The 21,623-nt window shown below is 31.6% G+C and overlaps 1 protein-coding gene across 1 annotated transcript; it reads right to left on the bottom strand.

Annotated features, from left to right (window-relative positions):
* Positions 1–6,790: 6,790 nt before the first annotated feature.
* Positions 6,791–18,693, bottom strand: HSPC300 (haematopoietic stem/progenitor cell protein 300). Its single transcript, XM_076447866.1, has 3 exons — positions 18,536–18,693; positions 13,116–13,198; positions 6,791–8,576 (listed from the first exon to the last, which is right to left on the bottom strand). The coding sequence occupies exons 1-3, from the start codon at positions 18,681–18,683 to the stop codon at positions 8,550–8,552; spliced, it is 258 nt and encodes an 85-aa protein (XP_076303981.1). The 5' UTR covers positions 18,684–18,693; the 3' UTR covers positions 6,791–8,549.
* Between the last annotated feature and the right edge of the window lie 2,930 nt (positions 18,694–21,623).

The raw sequence follows: 21,623 nt of genomic DNA, 5'->3' as shown, positions 1-21,623 counted from the left end.
AATTTCGCACAAAGCTACTTGAGGGCTATCTGTCCCTAATTTAGCAGTGTAAGACTAGAGGGAAGGCAGCTAGTCATCACCACCCACCGCCAACTTTTGGGCTACTCTTTTACCAACGAATAGGGGGATTGACCGTCACATTATACGCCCCCACGGCTGTGAGGGCGAGCATGATTAGCGCAATGCGGGCGCGAACCCGCGACCCTCGGATTACGAGTCGCACGCCTTACGCGCTTGGCCATGCCAGGCCCTCTCCTCAAAGCCCAAGAACAAGGAAAAAATGCCTCTCAGGCAGTTTTTGACTCAAGACTTAAGAAAGGATCTTTTTTGTAATCGACTCATAAAACTAAACTAAAAATTTCCAGAAGCTATAATCAAAGACAAGGACCAAATTCTTAAACGAGGGAACCATTCTCAAGAAAGATCATTCTTTATTTGGACAAATGTTACTGATAACCAGCACTATCCACTAAGTTGTATAACACCCACTAGGATCCTTGACCTAGTTCTTGTTAAACTGTAACAGAATTTTAAAGAAAACAAATAAAATGGTACAGGCAAGGCATCTTGAGAAGCAGGTGTCATCACAAGAGTATAAGACTTTGCCATCTGTGACTGTCATTGATGGTATGGCACTTGTGTAAAGACTAAAGGTGAAAACAATCCATGCACAGAACTATTAGAATAACTGATGACAATTACCTTGCAAAGTAGACCTGCAAGTGAGAAACATGAAACTTAAAACATGCAAGGAAAGTAAAGAGAAGTGTAAGAGGTAACATTTTACTTTCCAAAATAGCAGTACCACATAAAGTCACAACTAAAAGCTTTTCCTGTCATGTCCAGCCAGCAAAGTGAAGCTGACTCATTTCTTTCCAGAGGACTGACAACAATAAAAAGAGCAAATTGGCAGAAGATGATCCGTATGATCTACAGAGATAAATGCTTCAGGATATTTAGGGAACTTATTTAGAAAGTTGAAGCACTTAAAGCCATACATAAAATTAGAGATACATGTCTGCTCCTGCACACTCAGCAGATAGTATATTCTGTCTCTAAATCAGTAAAACTAAGAGTGGTTTGTTTGTTTTTTGAATTTTGGACAAAGTTACTCAAGGGCTATCTGCGCTAGCTGTCCCTAATTTTGCAGTGTAAGGCTTGAGAGAAGGCAGCTTGTCATTACCATCCATCACCACCTCTTGGGCTACTCTTACCAAAGAATAGTAGGATTGACAGTCACATTATAATGCCCCAAAGGCTAAACGGGCGAGCATATTTGGTGTAATGGGGATTCTTATATATCACATAAAATATGGATACCCAAGTTTTGTCAAAAAGACATCAGAAAAATAATACTTGAATATGTGAAATAAGAAAAAACATTCTAGATGAACCAATAAGATAAAATTCTTTTATTAAATAAGCAAAATGAAAAAAGTATCCAACTGATAAAACAATGCATTCTAATCTTTATTAGTAAGAATATTAGAAAAGTATATTTAATTAGCTAAACTCACTATCAGGGCCATTTTCAGCCTCACTCTCCATGAGGAGTTTGTTCTTATATCTAAAACTAAAATAAAATACTCTCTTGTAATGAATTTCTATTAACCATCAGCAAGTGAAATTAAAGTGTTTAGTTAATTCAAAGTTATGATGTCATGCTGGTTTTCCTCACTTAACGTCCAACAAAGAGTCACTGTTTTTATTTACTTTGGATTCCCAACCGCAAAGTTTTATAAGTAACTAAATAAGTTTCTCTCTACTTCTGTGTGGATTTTGTATTGTTAGCTCAGTGATCAACCAGCAATTTCAAAGGGTTAAGAAGTCATAACAAACAGATGACATTGGCATCAGCTATAAGGCTACTTTGTGTAACTTCTGCTTTTGTTGCTGCACTGATAAAAATTCCAGCTGAAGTAAAATAGCCAATTGAACATAGCTAGAAATCATCACTGGCACAGTGCTAGAACTGTTTACAGAAGTGCATCATGAATTGTGAGCTGAAAACAGCATGCTTAACATACAAGTCTTATCACTGCAGCAGATGGCAACAGTGCAATGAACTATATCAGTATCATACTACTTGTATATGTGGAGTTACTACAACCTGCTTCTTAATACTTACAGGTTTAACATATTGTTTTTGGCCTCAGTCTAATTGGCACTAGATGGTTTTCTTGCAAAAGCAATATTCTCCTGTTTCACAAGCAAACTTGGCTGTTAACATTTGTACAAGGGTCTATTCCTAATATTCAATGACTGAATGAAGAACAAAAATAACTATATTAATTCAACGAATAAAAGTGCCAATGCAAAGTCTGAAATTAACTTCTCCACTCATATTTAACTTTTCATTGTTTGCTAGAATGGAGTTTGTGTTAAGTGGCCATAGTATTGGCTTATTTTAAAGTGATTGATGGATAGCAAAATTAAGTGTGGTTATGGATGCTTTTATATACACAAGGGTCTTAACATATACTCATGTATCAGGTGCACAATATGCAACAAGTCCATGGTTAATGAAACTGCCATTACACATCTGGATATGAGAAGACTGTTGCATCCACTTTGACAAAATACTTAAAATCCAACCTTCTGCATTTTATCACAATTAAAATAAGAGTTTTGTCCCTTAAAGATTTGTTTATATAGGGCTTCTGCAGCATTTTTGGTACAGCAAAGCAAATTGTTCTGAGAAGGTTTGTTGTTTCATAACAAAGCATGGTATCTACATTACCATATCACAGTCATTATTTTTCATACCTGAAATATTTAAAAAAAATGATATCAGTTATCCTTTGTTATATAACACTGCCAAATTTGTTTTAAAAAAAGAAAAAGTGCAGGCAGGCAGCCATCCACTACCAGCATTCCTAATTTTGTGCAACAGATAATGTAAGTGTCCAAGGGAGGATTCCTTTCCTTTTGAAAGTGTGCCAGTGTGCAAACTGACCAATGTAATGTCCCCAAATCAAACAAGTAATGGAATTCTGTGGTATATTCATAATTGTTGAGTGCTGTGTCCATTTTAGCCATAGAGACATCATCAATATGTCTTTCCAGCTTGAGACTTCTGCCTACTCAAAGACTTTGTAAAGTCATGGTTAGAAGTTGACTGTGCCAAGTGATGATGTCAAACATCTATACAAATTTGTCTACCACATACACATCACTTCTTTTTTTGGTAACAAGCACCTGAAATAGTCAATGTGTAACTACGTGTTTTTTTGGAGACAGTTACAGATTAGATGCCACCAACTAGACTGATTCTTGACTTCTTGTACTTTTGGAGACAGAAGTTAATAAACTTAGGTTAAGTTAGCCCTGGCCTCTGCACTTTCTATAATTATATTTCATTTATGTCACTCAGTACCTAAGAAAGACTGAGAAAATGGATACAGCTCTTATTCTTGCTGGTCAGAACTTTAAGAACTCTCTACAAATGGCCCTCTTCTAGTCTTTTACACACTCTTTGATAATGACTTCATCTGAACCACTGGTTTAGAAAGTAATCTATTACAATGATTTGTAGAACTTAACAATAGAACAAAGGATCAAATATGAGATAAACTCTGAAAAAATTCATCCTGGTCAAGATACTAAAATGTTAAGTTAGCTGTATAATTTAGTCTTTGATATTCACAGGTTAAATTGTAATCAAAAGGTACATTAAGTAACAGCAAATAAAAGGAGGTTCAATAAGACTTTTTCACATAAGAATAAAATGGAGTTCAGGCATCAAAGCCTTCAATACCCATATATAATAAGAAATACCATATTTAAAAATTGTTATATACCATACTGTATGTGTCACATATGAACTTATGTAATAGTCATAGTATAGTAATGTCCTTGAAAATTTTAGTCATTGGCTTCTCTATGACACTTCTGACTGGCTGCTAAAACTGTAAAGCAACACATCTTCACAAAATGAAGACAGTAAAAGTTGTATTAATATGTCACTTTTGGTCACTCTAGGGTTTTAGTACCATATCTCACAATCCTAGATCAACTATACTAAATTTCATTCACATTGCACTTAAAGGAAGATTACTTCATACCATATGGGTGATTCCTATAACATCCTCTCAGTTTATATGGTCTACATTCTAGGAAAGATATAATACAGAAGTCTAGATGGGAAAGTCAACTTTCTTGAATGGCCACTTTAGTATGGGAGATCATGGTCTGAAGTGTTAATTTAGAAATCCACAACTATCTATATCCTGTTTGCATGGATGTTGAGTAACTGTAGATATTAATCTCTAAATATATCTGAAAACCAAAAACATTCTTGTTCTAGCTATGGAAGGGTAAGATCTTGCTGTTCTGAATTAATGTAGTTAAAAGTTTACAGGATATGTTTAAACATATCTTATAATCTAATTGATGAATAAGTAAGAGTTAATATAACAAGTAAACTAATGAAATCATACTTGAAAGTAAATGGCTAAAAAGTATTATTTGAATAATCAGTAAGTAAATTCTATGTCACATATAAACACATTGGTCAATGGGTATCCATCAACATATACCAATCCAAATAATGACCAGGTTTTAATCTTAGGTTTCTGCACTGGTGTTCTAACTGAGTGAACAATGAGTATCAGCAACATTACATTAAAAAAGTCTATCAACTGTAATAAAACTAAGTTAGGTAATGATAGGACTAATTAATAAACTAAATTATTTACTGGACCTTTGGTTTGATGTGCACCAATTGCAGTTGTATTGTTTTATGATTTCTGAAGGATGTTTTGACTCTATACTATTTGCATGCCCTTTATATGCTTTCTGAAAAACCTATTGCAGAGAGAAATATTGCTGAATATCTCATAATTTTTCTCCTATTTATTCTTGGTGTTTGTCTTCTTTATCAAGTTCAACTCCCCAACATATCAAGTATGTGGCCATCATGAAGAGGAGTGGGAGTTTATCTTTCTTTACTCCTATGATTCCATCACAAAGTATATCTCTGGATCTTGTCTACTCAGATGGTTTCAAATTCTAAAATCATCTGGAACATGTGTATGTATGTGTCAGTGAGTTGTTAATGTGTTAATCAAATCTGTAGACACAAGGCTCTATTTTAAAGCATTGCCTTCATGTGTTGCATTACCATGTAGAGACGAGATTTGGTGATTCAGTCTTTGTTGTGGATAGTATTACTGATCATACTAGATGTAAGCTGTGTTGATAAAAAACATCTGTCAGCTCATACATCACAGAGGTTTTCAGTTAGATATATTCTTTGACAGTTTTATTTTCAAGCTGTATGTCTGGTATGCTGAAAGAATTGGTACATTGGTCTATAGGTTACATATACTGAAATTGATGGGGCAAACTGAAGAAAGGTCTGTCTTTTAAAAGTGCTGAGGTTATATCATATTTTTGTGATGAACTAATTTTTTGATCCTACATATTGTTTTTAGGATAATGATTGAAACTAATCAATGCATCCTGTTAGCCTCAAACAGTTGCCTTTCTGACTTCTATACAGTGGATTGGATTCTTAACACAGAAGAACATTCTACCAGTTAAAATTGTTTTATTATTCTAAATGGGTGATTGTCTTATAGGTTCAGTTGCTTCTGGATGTATTTACAAGAGTTTATGATGATGAGGAAGAACTGAAGATTTCCTCAAAAAATAAATGGTGGGTTTGAATTTTTACTTTTTTCAGGTTTTATGTGCAGGGACAGCATTAAAGGACCAAATGACCACTTGCTCTTTGTACAATGTTGTAGCCAGTGCAACTTCAGTATGTAGCAACTCCAAGGCCTTTCAGTCTTCCTTGTTTTACTGAATTTCTCCTATAGCTCTTGATCACTTTGAATTTAGTAAAGGGTGTCACAACATTTATGGTTTAAATGCCAAAAGCTGATGAAATATTAGAAAAACCAATAGGCTTACAGATTATTAAAAATACAAGTTAACTGCATTTTGCTGCTAACATTAGAAATAGTAGAAATGAATTCTTCAGTAAAAGTTAAACATATAGCACAGTATTCATCAATTTATAAATTAGTAATATCAATAAATGAAATTGATTTTGAAATGTCTTGATGTAAAGTTGGTTGTGCTTCTGGTTCCTTAACTGTTTCATAATTATTTTGCTACATAGCTGATAGTCACACCAATGACAATATAACTGATATATCCTTGGACAAGGTCCTTTTTTTGGCAATATGAAAAAAAAAACTTTACTTAAAATAATTGCAGATTTTCTTCTACTTTCATCATCAGTGTCAAAAATTAAAAAGTAATCATCTTTATAAGCATTAAAACACCACAATCTTTCAAGAAACTGTTGATATGAACAGAAGTTTAGAAAAAAAACACCTTAAAGTAATCAGTAAGATTAAATTTTACAATAGTCTGCACATTATTTATTAGCAGTGTTTATTTCATCACATATTATCAGATTTTTAATCTAAATTATATTAAGTTTTAACATTTTAGAAATCAGAGGGTCCAAGAATGCGAAGTGTGTGTGGTAAATGTGACTCAAAATTTAGGTAAAGTACCTGTATTTCTAGAATTAATTATTTTTTTTATCAGTAACCAGTATTTTGGCATCTATACTCGTTACTTCTTAGCACAGTAACAAAAGTTCCTGAATTACTATTTTTTATCACATACCAGTGTTTTGGGCTTAACAGCCATTAGTGTAGTGATGTCAAGAATATTTTTTTTGTAATGAAGTATTTTCCTACCTAAATTATTCTTTGCATGTTTATTTTTATAAAAAAAATTGATAGATCAACTTTAAACAAGCAATCAGTGATTTCATATAAAGAGATGGTGAATGGTTTAATTAAATAAAACTGTACAAAATACTACCATAACACTGAAAGCTTTCTCCTTTTTACATACATTAAAAAATCTGGTTTTAGTAGTAACAGAATCTGCCAAGCCTGCAAATACCTAACTACAAGAACAAACACTATATAGAAAGGTGTTGTAAATAGTTAACATCAACAACTAAAGTAAAAAATACATGAAACTCTTAGAGGTGGTTAAAAAAACATATTTCTACTCTCAATCTAGCATAATATCTATACATTCAAAACAATATGTCTGAACTGGTATGTTTTTTTTCTATTTAAATTTTAGTGTTCAGACACAGTTACTTTGTTAACAAAACTGGAAGTTACTTCCAACTTATTTATGTGCCATTTGTTGTGATGAACATGGGTTAAAATTGTTTGTGTTTCTGTTAAAACTTATTGAGATGAAAGTGAGTAAACATGGATTACTGTAGAATTGAGTTGTGTTATTTTTTATTAAGGAAAAGTTAGTCAGCTAGCTAAAGTAACTTCACACTGTGTCTGAAACACCATAAATTTTGCTGAATTGTTTCACTTCAAGTTATTCATAATTCAATCAAATTTGTTTACCACCTAACATGAACTCAGTTATGTGGAAAGAAGTATATTGGTAGGAGTGTGATAAATATGAAAGTAAAAAGACAAGTAAAGGACTAAAGAAAAGGTGGAGGGATGTAATGATAGAGGATGTGAGAAAAATGTTAATATACCTCTGACACAAAAGAAGAAGGACCAGAAGGTAAGAGCAAAGAAAAGCAGACCCAGTAATAGTGTTATTCAGAAAGTTGTTGAACTGAAAGGGGTGTAAATTCATAAATTCTAAAAATGCCTGGATCAGTACTTCTCTCAATGAAACTTATTTAACTGAGAATGATTACAAAACATCTATGTGGTAGTTTTAGTTTTAAATATTTAAAGTCTGATATGCTTTTTGCAATTCACTTAACTGAAAGTAAACTTATTTCAATAATCTGGGATTAATGCTTCTTTGTTTGAAAAATTATATAAATAAAAACAGTTTAAACCAATATCACTTATCTTTATATTAGTGGCTTTTTTTTCCTAATTCTTAAATTAATGCATGTTTAGACTAATGCCTTCTATTAGTGTTTATTTTTGAACTGAATTTAACTGGAAATCATTTTAAATTGATTTATACAGTTTAGTATTATTATTTATAACATACTTAATGAATGTTTAAACTGATTGATTTAATATTGGGTAATAAACACTTTTTTTGTTTCTAATTTTTACAATAGAGAACAAATGTTACTGATGTTATTTAAATCTCTGTATGATGAATAAACAAGAATAAGCCATAAAAAAGCAGATACTAAACATCTGTATCTCAACTTGAAAAATGTGCCTTTAAATAACCTTTTCCATGAAACTGAAATAAATTCATTACAGCATCAACTGTTATTCTAATGTTAACAAAACTTACTAGTAAAAACATCTGGAATCACTTTGGGAGTTAAATTTGTTTCGTACCAAATTTCTTGATCACTGAATATTACTCTTTGTTACTTTCATTGTTCATGTTCAAAATTCCTACAATTCTTCTTAAAATGAAGCTTGTCATTACTTCCATTGAATAAGTGAGCAGTTGAAATACACGCAGTTGCAAGTATAGTTTCTTATAAAATCATTTGGTCTTTATATTTCTATAAGAAAAGGGAGAATTTCAAATTTGCAAAACCTTGTAGATTTTCATCTTTATGTAAGTGTTTCACCTTTTGTCACCTAGAATAAACCAAATTAAATAATTATATCTTGCATGTTGTTATAACAACATACATGATTTAGTTATCATCATAACATGAGAATTTTACAACAAAAGTTTTTCATCAGATTCATCTATACATTTTTTTTTAATATATAAAAATGAAATAATCCAACTCTAGTAAAACATCAAACCAAAGTAAGCAAAAAAGTGCCACATGATGGTAAAAATAGACCAAACATTTTGCTAAATATAATTGATTTGTATCCTCTTAGTTTTGAGAGATGCACTGTTATTAATTTAAATGAGAAATAATGCAAATGTAAAAGAAAGTCCTTTATGAATGGTTTTTGGTAAAACAATTTTAAGTTAAATGGTGCATTGTAACTGTAAGAAACAATAAAGCTGGAAAAATAATTCATTTGATCCATACAAACTTGCTAAAGAAAAAAATATACTTAAAAACTACAAAAAAAAATAAAATTAAACATCATTAAAACCAAAGTGGCAGTGACAGTAGATTTCAACACAAAGAATAAATCTACTAACATTGCAACTGTCCCTAAACATGAGCTGCCAACCAGGGGAAAAGAAACTGGTCAACAGATCAAACTGTCAACTCTTGGACTAATCTTGTACCTACAAATTGTGGGATTAATCATCACATTGTAACACCCCACAGCTGAAAGGCCAAGCAAGACCTGTGTCAGATTTCAATCTATGGATCACCAGGCCATTTCAAGCCAAAGTCACATATTAAAACTTTCTTACTTTAACTGGCAGGTTATTTTCATTCAAATTGTTTTGTTGGTCAGAAATTTGAATAAGATCTGAATACAAGTACCACTGCTTCAGATACTGTTATACAGACTGATACTAAAAACAAATATAAGTGTGTAAACTGACTGTCATTGTAGTCTAGCTATGTATCATGCATCACTCATTTTGCATATAAAAGGTAAGATTTCTACAGTTACTAGTTAGTATTTTCTTTTCTTTGGAAAGAACTGGGTACAATTATAGTGAACAGATTTCCCATGTATATGTACTTATGGCAAAGTAGCAAAGTACAGAGCATAAAGTGATAAACAAGCTGTGAAATACAATTATACCACAAGGCTAACTCTCAGTATATTACATTAAAGAATAAACACATAACAACATGTATGCCACTTTTATATCATGTTGATACAATGTTTGTCTGATAAAGCAAAACTATGGGAACAATTTTTATTTTCTGTGGATTAGTTTAATTTATTATAATTTTTACAATTCCAGTGACATAAACACACAACTTTTTTCAGCAGTCTCATTCTGATAAAATACAGTACACCGAAATTACAGCTTTAAATTCATAATACAAAGTTCATATTCAATTATGTTGGAGGAATTCAGACAATGAAGAATTAAAGCAATAAGATATGGCCAATTTTTGTTAGATTTATTTTTCTATCATCTTCTATTACAGATAATAATTAATAGAACAAAAGCTAAGGTATTCATGTATTACACTGTGATAAGTATATTTTTACTATTTTGATGAGAACTGAAATTAGCTCTACAAATATAAGTGTTGATACTGATAGTAATTTAGACCTTCAAGATACTACCACATGTTCTTTTTAGAATATTTAATACTTGGACCTGGGAACCACATTGTTAACGCTGGCAAGAGAAAATATTATTTATAATTTTGCTTTTGAAAAAGTTTATTTTTACAAGAGATTTTAACAATAAACCTTACTGTAAAATACTAAAAAAAAATACACTATTCCTATAACTCATGCTTGTCAACCTTACCAATTCATGCAACAAGCTACCACTTTTAGGACCCTTCTACAGCCAACCAATTCCTTATACTACTTTACAAAATAATAGCTAATATGATTTTTATTTATACATTATAAATAACTATCTTAAATGATGCAAAGGGGACATGGAAGCATATGATAGTTGAGGCAATTACAGAAATCTTGTCTAGAGTAACTCTGTTGCCATAGAGAGAAGGAAACTACATTACTTCATCTTGCTTCCTTCAAAATGGTCATGGAAATATGATCCTAGATTCCTCCCAACTTTTTATCTCTGAAGATTTTACCAATAGGTTAACTACTGCAACTCACTTAACTGACACAGTTAACCCTATTTATATGAGAGGGTCAAAACATGCATGTCATTCATCACACAATTTTAACACTGAGGGAGATTATGTAATATTCTAAAAAAATTTCTTTATAAAATTAAGAAGTTAAAACCTAAACAGTATTAAAATTTGATTTATTAAATATGTTTTAATACCATGTTTATTCATATATATTGATAATACAATAGATTAATTAATTTCAGAATGTTACTCTTTGAAAGGTTATATGATGCACAATTTGATTTACTTGATGCAAAATAATTAATTTATAGAATATCACTGCTTTAGTTTACTTTTTATTATCATATTTTTATTGTCTAGATTGTTTTGTAGTGTTAAGTTTAATATATGTATCTAGGACTAATGCACACCTCCTAAACTGCCTGAACCTTTGAAAGATATTCCTGGGACTATGGCTGAAAATGTTGTTAACAGTAAGGGTATTTAATTGATTAAACAACACATTATAATCTACGTAAAAAATGTAAGTATACTGTATTAGCTATACTGATTACCATGTTGACTTTTAGTATCACTCTTAAGTGCATAACTTTCCTGGATTGGAAATTATTCAATGTATGTCATTAAGACTAGCATTAAGTAGTAGTTTATAATTTGAAATTTCCATTTTTAAATCTTAATTTAAGAAGAAATATTTAAATATATTTTCAGTCTTCACTGCTGTGCATCACATACCACATTTACACTGACTTCTCAAAGATTTTCTTTTGTCCCTTATATGTATTTCAGTGGCCAATTAAAAATACAAACTACAGATAATGACAGATTGGAATATAAAATTTCCACCCTCTACCTTCTCAAATTCCTCAGATATTATTGAATTTGTCAAACTTGTCATACCAGCTCCTGCCATTTTTTAATGCAATTGATGCCACTTATTTACTTATACCTACTTGTCTATTAGAGATGTTTGCAATCAATAAGTATTTTATCCCTGTACAAGATTCTTAGTATGTTTATTCTTTCTGGTAACTTATAAGCAGAACAATTCATCTTACATTAGTTGTACAAGATTGTTGATACTTAGCTCCAAGTAACTAACAAAAAGCTTTTGACCTATTTATATCTTTAGAGAAAAAAGTCAATTAAATTACAGGACTTTTGAGAGATTCTGTTTTAGTGTCTGATAAATATGTTGTGATCCAAAATGCATATTTGAAAGTTACATTAATTATTTTTTGGCCATCCAACACAATGAGAAAAAATAAGGTTTACTCAACTACATACCCCAGTACAAGCTGCCACAAGGCCAAAAGTGCTATATTTATTGTTTTTACTCTTTATTATTATATATCTGTTAAAAAAAGTAAGTGAAATGCAAAACTTTTCATACTACATAACAAAATTTAAAATTAAAATGTTTTTTTCTGATTGCTCTATTTTCAGAGCTCAAGGTTGCTTTGCATGGTTATACCTTGATCATCTGTTTACACTGAGCTATCTCCCCAAAGACATAGTTTTCCCACATTTTAAGATAATCAATAAAATTAAAAGAAAGCACCCTACAAAACAGAAGTTGAAGCTCTTACAATAAGCAGTCATTTTAGAGGGAAAAAACAACTACTTTGATTTTAAATCATATTTTTAACTTTTCACTTCACTGCAGTGTTAAGGTAGATAAAAATAAAGGATTATACATACAGTTTTACCAAACATTATTTATATATTTATTTAAGAGATTTTAGGCATTATGAAAGAGTAATGTAAAAAACTTTAACATGAAAAGAAGTGTTTTCATCCTTAGAATGGAAATCACTTTTTCATTTAAACTGAGTTAGTAAAGGTTTCATAAATTCATGAACAAATTTTTAGTGAAAATAATTTACTAAAAGCTCTGACTTTTAGTGTACAATATGCATGTAATTCTTACTTACAATAAAATTTCATGAAAATATTTACATTAAGAATTACCACTGTATTTAGTTTTGTAATTACATTGTGGTTACATAGATAGTCAACGTGATCTAGCCAATACATACACAAGGTTAACAAAAAAACTTTACTTGTCTATGTATGTGTGACAGTTTATTATACTTCATCTTTTGTCATTATTATGTATAATCTTCTTTGCTATTACTCGAATGTTCTTACAACTGTACATCACAAGTATGTTTTAATCACTTTTAAATAGCATTTTCTTTTCAATAACTGGCAATGCATCTATTCTTGTGTTTCAACTATTGATTAATCAGTATAGATTTTATCCACATATTCTTAAAAACAGTTGAAATAAATTTACAAAATTTGGCTAACTAACCTTTATTGGAATTAAGTCATTCTTTCTAGTTTATATAATAACTAGTAATAAACTTTTTTATTTAACTACTGAGTATACTTTATTAACTGGTAAAAAGCAAACCAACTGACAGAACAAATATTGCCAGTTCCAACTTACTCGAGCTTCTAGATATTCCATACGTCTTTCTAATGATGTCAGCTTCTCATTCAAAATTGCTAGTCTTGATCTACAGGACATATCTAAAGAAAAATAGACATAAAATGAACAGAGTAACATCGTTTTAACTTCTACCTACTTGCAAGCTTTCACAATAAATACACCACTAAGTTTTAAAGAAAAGTTTCAAATTAAGACTACCAACATGAAAGGTAGGCTCATAATTATTTCTTTATAAATAAAGGTGATTACATCATAATAAAGAATATGAAAATAGAATGGGTGTAATACAACCTAATGTAAATTAATTTTACTGAATTCTCTATTAAGAATACAGTATTTCTATGATTCATCTGCATAAAAATGCCTATCTGCTGACTTTATTTTTAAAAATACCTTTCAGTCAATAAAAACAAATTTCATTATGCTGTATCCTAAAAATCTAGTGAGAAAACCTTTTTACATAAAAGCAGTCAAAAAGCTTGTACTTCATATTAACTTTAAAATGTTTCACCTAGAAGTTAATTATATACATCAGTGTTGAGAAGTTTTTATGTTTAAAACTAAATTAATTTTTGATTGCACACACATGTATTATATATATATTTCACAATTATCTGCATCACATCAAAGTTGCAAAGGCAGTCACTTAAAGCTGAAAAGCCCTGATGAGCTAATTTTGTGAAATGCATTTTGATTGCAGATAATAATATCAACAAATATATGATTGTGCCAGCAAAACTGTAACAAAAAAAAGTAAAACTATACCATTTATACCAAAGTATAAAGATTACATTTTAACATTAAAATGTCTAGTCATAGCATCCAAAAGCAATAGGGATGTTCCATCTATTACACATAATCAAAACAACAGATGCAAAACTAGAGATGAGGCTACAGGATCAATATGGGGTTAGGGTACACCAACTCACAATGTCCCAAATCCCACCACTCACCATCTACAGCTGGTAGTGGGAATAAGTCATCCATAAGAAACGTGTAAACTGGTTATCATCAATCACCCTCAATTTTTATCAGAAAATATCACCTAACCTCCATCATTTATGACTTTTTTATACCAGATGTGAAGTCTATATGCTTGTACAATAACTCTATCTTAGACAAGGATAGCAGACCTTGATGATTGTTTCATACAGCTTTACTTGTTCGGCTGCATGTCATGCCCTCAGAGAGCAAGGTCATACTCACTTTATGTGGTCATACAGAGAAACTTACAAGTAGGAAGCTTATCTCCCTTACAGAAGTAGGTAATCAAAATCTAGTGAGAAGTTGCACTGGAAGCTTGGTCTCTCTTAATAGTGATAATTCTTGTGTTCTTCTTTAACCAATGTAGACTTGTGAGATCATTTCTCTCTCTGCCCTAGCAATCAGTTGAGGTAAACAATGAACTAGAAGCTGGTAAGCTGAATTATAGGTGATACTCACACTCGTTGTATAAATACAGGTATTATTTGTACACTTGGCTTTATTTCAATTTCCTTTGATTTCCAAGTCATTTTATTCTTTACGTAACAGTTCCATGATATGTATTTGGCAGATATTTATAACTATATTTTGTATATCAGTGATCCCAAATATCAAACTAGCATCTCTTTCAACACTGTTAGCTTTAAACACTTTATGTTGTTGCTTATTAAAACTGTGTTGGGCAATTTTCAAAATTGCTTTAAAAGCAAAATAATAAGTATTCATATAGGTAAGTATTATCAACACAATTTTTCAACAACTATGTTTTCATATATTACGAACACAGTTTTCTGTGAAGAATTCCTGCTGATTGAAAGGCAGCCAATATGCTGATTTTTAAAATGAAGTAATCTAAGAATTATCCAAATATTACAAATCAGAAAGACACACTTCTGTTGTTGAAAAGCTACTGGAATCAATCATAATGGATCACTTGGAACAAGAACTTTGAAAATTGGCATTTCATTAAAAAATTCTCAAAATGACAGTTACATTTTGTTTTACTAATTTAATCATCACATTATGCAAAAATTTGCATCCTAAACACAAACTAAATGATTAGTTTGTTTGATGATTTGTTCATGGGACTCATAACAATGGAAAAAGGATTTATTTATAATATACAATGCTTCTTAACTCTTTCTAGTGTGTTAGTGCAGCATACAGCAAAGATTTAGTGATTATTCCAGAAGAAATACCCGATATCAAACATTTTAGATATAAACGTGTCAGAATATTTCACAACTGCAGAAGGGTGCAAATTTTAACTTCAAATATGCATTATAACTCAAGACATATAATCCTGGTACTTTTAAAGTATATAATATCAATGAGAATATTTTTATGTTGTTTTAATGTTAAACTGTAGCTTTTTTGTATTGACTTTTAATAAATTATGACTTAAAATAAATATCAAAATGATCTGATAATTTTGTAATTATATTTCTGGAATTATGTTGTATAAAAATGCAAAAACAAGTTCTGTAACTGAGAGATCCACATTTAAATATACACATATTCAAATATGAATTAAAATTGCAAAATAATATATAAATATTAATAATAGAAAAATATTTAAATAAAAACAAGTTCTACTACTTATATATATTCACATTTTATATTCAAATATTAACTAAAGTAATATTTTCCAAATCAGTTAAAAATAAGTTCTACAAAATCAACAATTCCACAGGTTATAAATCAGACCTAATACAATTAATACTAATTTCATTCAGGTTTTTAATTTAATTCTGGTGAGCAATTTAATTACTGGCCTTGAAGGATATCTTGTTTTGAAATGTACTTATTTATTGTACTGATGACTGACTCTTTATATTAAATGCATGTGCTTCTGCATAAACAACCAAACAGGAGGTATTTCATAAAATCAGTAAATAATATATTTGATGCCCTTTGGGTTTAATTGGAATGAAATTATTGAAAATCACATATTTATCAACTTCACACTTTTTAAAAACTTGCAAATAAATGATTTAACAAAATAATTTACTGTACATTAAGTAACAAAGCATTAAATCTGGTAAACAGTTACAAAATTTAAGGCGAAAGGTCATGTTTATATAATAAGTGTAGCTTGATAAAACAACAGGATTTTATTTATTTTTTATAAATAAGTAGTAGTTAAATAGTTGAATACAACTGCTGAAAGACTGGACACAAAATTTCTGTCACTTGACTTTTGTAATGCATGAGCAAAAGAGTTAGTAGAAATGAATTTGTTAATACCATGGAATTTTTGCTTGTCTGAATGAAAATACACATGATGGCATTTTGTTGGAATGCCACCTGTTATATATCTTATGTTTTGGGTATAAAAATAACACATTTTATTCCATATTTTACTTAGAATGACTTTTTTCAACCATAATGGAAATAATTAAAAGGAAGTGTTCAGGTGGCAAATGTAGTGTTTTTTAACTAAACTTTAAAAGACTTTGATAGCATTCCTCATAAATTGTTCATTAGTAGGTTAGATTTTAACAAAACTGGAAGCAAAATTCATATAAATTAAAAACTGGCTTTAAAGCAGAAAATAGATTTATATGAACGTAACAGTTTAGTCAGACATGGTAAAAAACAAACAGTTTTTAAGATACAATGAATATTAAAATATTATTTATTAATCAATAATGCGGGAAGGCAGATGATTTTATTTTCATGTAATAATGTGTCATTTGACCAATTTAAGATACACTATGTTTTTAACAATTCTACTTCAAACTATACAAGTAACTTCTTTTTTTATATTTAATTAACTCTTATCTCTGAATTACTTGTTGAACCTCCTCTTCAATTCCTTCAGTTTTGAAGCTCTTACCACACTTGAAGGAAAATTACAACTCAACAACTCTGTTAAAAAATTAACAGTCTTCAGAAGAGCTATATCAAAATTTTCAATACCTTAAACTTATGTTATTCAGTCTTGGTGCACTGAAACACTTTTAAAACATCATCTGCATTTATAAATTCTAAATATCTAACAATTTTAAAAACCTAAATTGTGTCCCTCCAAACCATTTTGTCTGGTTAAAAGACGTCAAAGTTTCAAGCTATCCCTATACAATAATTTCATCCAAGTTTGTAATGATCTCTTTTCTGAACCCTTTTGAACAACTTTACATCCTTCTTAAGGAGTGATTGAAGCTGAATACAATATTTCAACTTAGAACAAACTAGAACCTTAAATATGGGATAAGCTTCTTCAATGTGTGTTCGTTAAAAAAAGTATATAAACCATCTAAAATCGTGTTTGCTGTGTTACTGTAATTAACATACATTATTCAGAAGGCTTGAGAGTTGGAAATAAAATCATCAACTTCCATTAGAAATTGTCCTGTAAAGCCATACAAATAATCATATATCTTGTAAAACAGAAAAACTGTCATATTGAAAATTCATTTGTTAAACTATATGATTTCAGTTAAACAACAATATGTTAAAAAGTTGCAGTTCATTAAATTAATTAAACATCCATATAAAAACTAGGTGTGGATGTTAAAACTGATACACAGATTCCTTTCATTTAGTTTAAAAATATACTCTCATGATTTGTAGAATAAAACTCACTTTGACGTTTTTAGAAGACAGCTTTACATAGGAATCCTAAAATTGGTTTAATATGATAAAAGTTTCAATTCCAAAGGATTGCAACTAAGTTTTGTTTTACTGTAACACTGTTAGAAAAAGAAACTTCTCAACCACAAAAAATTACATTATGAGTACTTTTTTGATGTTGTCTTCACACCAAGTTTATACACATGTAGATGTTTTAATGTAACAGCAATTTACTTTTGTATTTAAATGCACTAGGAAATATGTCCTAATCACAAGGAATAGGTTAGGTTTAAACAGACTACACTGAAATGAAATTGAAATACTATAACATTTGGTAATATAAATGTCATGTCTAATGTTCCTTTGAATTACAACAGGCATGAAGCCTAATGCCTGAAAACCATGACATGACAAGAAAACAGTTGTGACTGTAACAGCACAATTTAAAATTACTTGCCAACTGAAAATTTAACCTTATAAAATAACTTATAAATTATTTTAACATTTTTTTTCCTAATATGCAACTGAAAATAATTATACATGAAAGAAATGCTTCCATTACTTTGTGTCATTTAGTCTAGTGCCAACATTCTTATTTAAGTTAGTCTAAGTCTAAACATCTTGGTCAAGTAGTTGTAACAGTGGGAAATTATAAATTACCCACAACATTGCTAATAACATTTTCCGTTTGCAATATGTAAGCCTATGCCCAAACCCTTACAGCTACAGTAATTATACGAAATGCCAAGACTGCTTCTAACAGTAATATAACTTTATAGTTTTACATACTACAAAGTATAACTTTAAATTTTCAGTTTTTGAAAATACTGAATAAAAATTCAAAATGTTCTAAATACCAAAAGAATTCAAAAAATCTGCTATTTTCTTAATGTTTCCAGATATAATTTCTATATACTCTCTATTGGCCCAATCATGCTGGATTTGTTTTTGAATAGCTTCCCTTTCTGTCCCTGCCATTTTGGTAATCAATATTGTAAGTGCCATCTCCCGGAAAATAGCATAAAGTTAAATGGCATAAAAACGTTATTTATCGTGTGTAAAACTTTTATTTTGTAATTTATCTGTGCACTTTAACGTATGGCTACAAAACAGACTGTTTGAGCTGAGTCTGCTTCGAGTATCAACACTAAATATAACGTTATAAGCCCAGAAGATTATCGATAAGCCACCAAAGTACTAATAAATGTTACATAACCCTCGACAGAATATATAAAATACTTTTGACCAAGACCAACTTTACGATAAACCTTTTGCATAATACAGTCAGTACTATGCTTTGAACGTTTTAATCAAACAAATAAAATTATATTTCACAATCGAAAGAATTACTTTAACACGAAATTCAAGTATATACATATATACAAACAAAATACTTTTAAAGAAACAAACAAAAAAGAAAGACGATTTAGGTACTAATCAAGATAAAAGTGTGTGATGGAATTACTACTATATATTTATTTTAATGTCAATATTTTAAGGATAAATTGATGTTTATAAAGGTATATAACTTATACTATTAAATCTGCATTGTAAAATTCCTGCATATTTACTAAAATTACAGAACTTTCGAGAGTGAAAATCGACAATATACATGCATACGTAAACACTAGTGTATCGTCAGTATTGTTGTACAGACGGAAGTCTCTACAAACTTTCCCCAAGACTACAAATCTAACCAACATGACGCTTCAAGAGACAGTAAATATTATTTGTTTGCTTGTTTTTTGTTTTGGAATTTCGCACAAAGCTACTCGAGGGCTATCTGTGCTAGCCGTCCCTAATTTAGCAGTGTAAGACTAGAGGGAAGGCAGCTAGTCATCACCACCTATCGCCAACTCTTGGGCTACTCTTTTACCAACGAATAGTGGGATTGACCGTAACATTATAACGCCCCCACGGCTGGAAGGGCGAGCATGTTTGGCGCGACTCGGGCGCGAACCCGCGACCCTCAGATTACGAAGCGCACGCCTTAACGCGCTAGGCCATGCCGGGACCGTTTGTTTGCTATAGTTGGTATACTTCAAACCTCGGAAGCTGTAACTTTTATCAATACTTATTAATCGGAAACTTCAGATAACTGACCAGGAACATTTATAAATTTCGAGCATCATAAACCATTTAACTTCAAAAGATGTGGATTCACACCGAACATTTATATTTGTCTAATTATTTTTCTACTACATTGCGATACATGTTATATGATGATATTTTTTGTGTGGTGCACGAGATGATATGTAAGGCACTCCTCCGTTTTTTGTTTTTTTTTACTTTTTATAGTATTATTTGACGAATGTATCCATTAGTGTGAGGTGATTAGTTTGTTTGTTGATTTTTCATGTATTTTTTATGTGCTCTGCCCAAGTAAGTAGTGATGATTAGTTGCCTTCCCTGCTAAATTATGTACGGCTAGCGTAGATGGCCCTCGTGTAGCTTTGCACAGAATTCGAAAAAACAAACTTTAGAGTCCTGTTTTCTTATAGCAAAGCCACATCAGGCTATCTGCTAAGTCCACCGAGGAAAATCGAACGCCTGATTTTAGCAGTCTAAATCTGTAGACTTACCGCTGTACCAGCGGGGTTTTTTAGAGTCCAAAACACCTCTACCCAGTAATTGTTTGTTTGTTTTGGAATTTCGCACAAAGCTACTCGAGGGCTATCTGTGCTAGCCGTCCCTAATTTAGCAGTGTAAGACTAGAGGGAAGGCAGCTAGTCATCACCACCCACCGCCAACTCTTGGGCTACTCTTTTACCAACGAATAGTGGGATTGACCGTCACATTATACATCCCCACGGCTGGGAGAGCGAGCATGTTTAGCGCGACGCGGGCGCGAACCCGCGACCCTCGGATTACGAGTCGCACGCCTTACGCGCTTGGCCATGCCAGGCCTCCTTACCCAGTAAATATAGATTTCCAAATAAAACAAAAAAGGCTTTTTGTTTGTTTGTTTGTTTTCGAATTTCGCACAAAACTACTCGAGGGCTATCTGTTCTAGCCGTCCCTAATTTAGCAGTGTAAGACTAGAGGGAAGGCAGCTAGTCATCACCACCCACCGGCAACTCTTGGGCTACTCTTTTACCAACGACTAGTGGGATTGACCGTAACATTATAACGCCCCCACGGCTAAAAGGGTGAGCATGTTTGGCGCGACCGGGATACGAACCCGCGACCCTCAGATTATGAGTCGCACGCCTTAACACGCTTGGCCATGCCGGGCCACAAAAACGGCCCCCTATATACATTAGTTTTGGGGTTAACAAATAACATTGAAAGGAATTTATGTAAATGTTTTATGGTTAATACCTATCTAATGATACTGCAAATTATTATGGAACTATAAATAGAAATGATATATTTGCACCAAGTGTAGATGTAAATAGTGCATGGACATTGCTCTGATAGGGGCCTGAGTAAGTGCGGATTACCCTGGGCCTCGTGTAAAATGTATAAATACACTTGACACTATGGCCCGGCATGGTCAAGCGTGTTAAGGCGTGCGACTCGTAATCTGAGGGTCACGGGTTCGCATCCCCATCGCGCCGAACATGCTCGCCCTTTCAGTCGTGGCGCGTTATAATGTGACGATCAATCCCACTATTCGTTGGTAAGTAGCCCAAGAGTTGGCGGTGGGTGGTGATGACTAGCTGCCTTCCCTCTAGTCTTACACTGCTAAATTAGGGACGGTTAGCACAGATAGCCCTCGAGTAGCTTTGTGCGAAATTCAAAACAAACAAAACAAAACAAACACTTGACAGTTCCTAAAACAAATACAACTTTTCGTATCGATTTCACGACTAGCAGCTGAAGAGTTCAGACGAGAGAATTCATTTCTGCCATGTTGCTTTCATCGCACAAGCTTCTTTCGACGCCAAGATCGTCAGTACCTCAGGTAATTCTTGACGGATTACCACTGAGTTTCTCCCCTCG

Source organism: Tachypleus tridentatus, chromosome 8 (genome assembly GCF_004210375.1).
Source record: "Tachypleus tridentatus isolate NWPU-2018 chromosome 8, ASM421037v1, whole genome shotgun sequence".
Taxonomy (NCBI): Eukaryota; Metazoa; Arthropoda; class Merostomata; order Xiphosura; family Limulidae; genus Tachypleus; species Tachypleus tridentatus.
The sequence above is the reverse complement of the archived record's forward strand: the minus strand, read 5'-3'. Positions and strand labels throughout refer to the sequence as shown.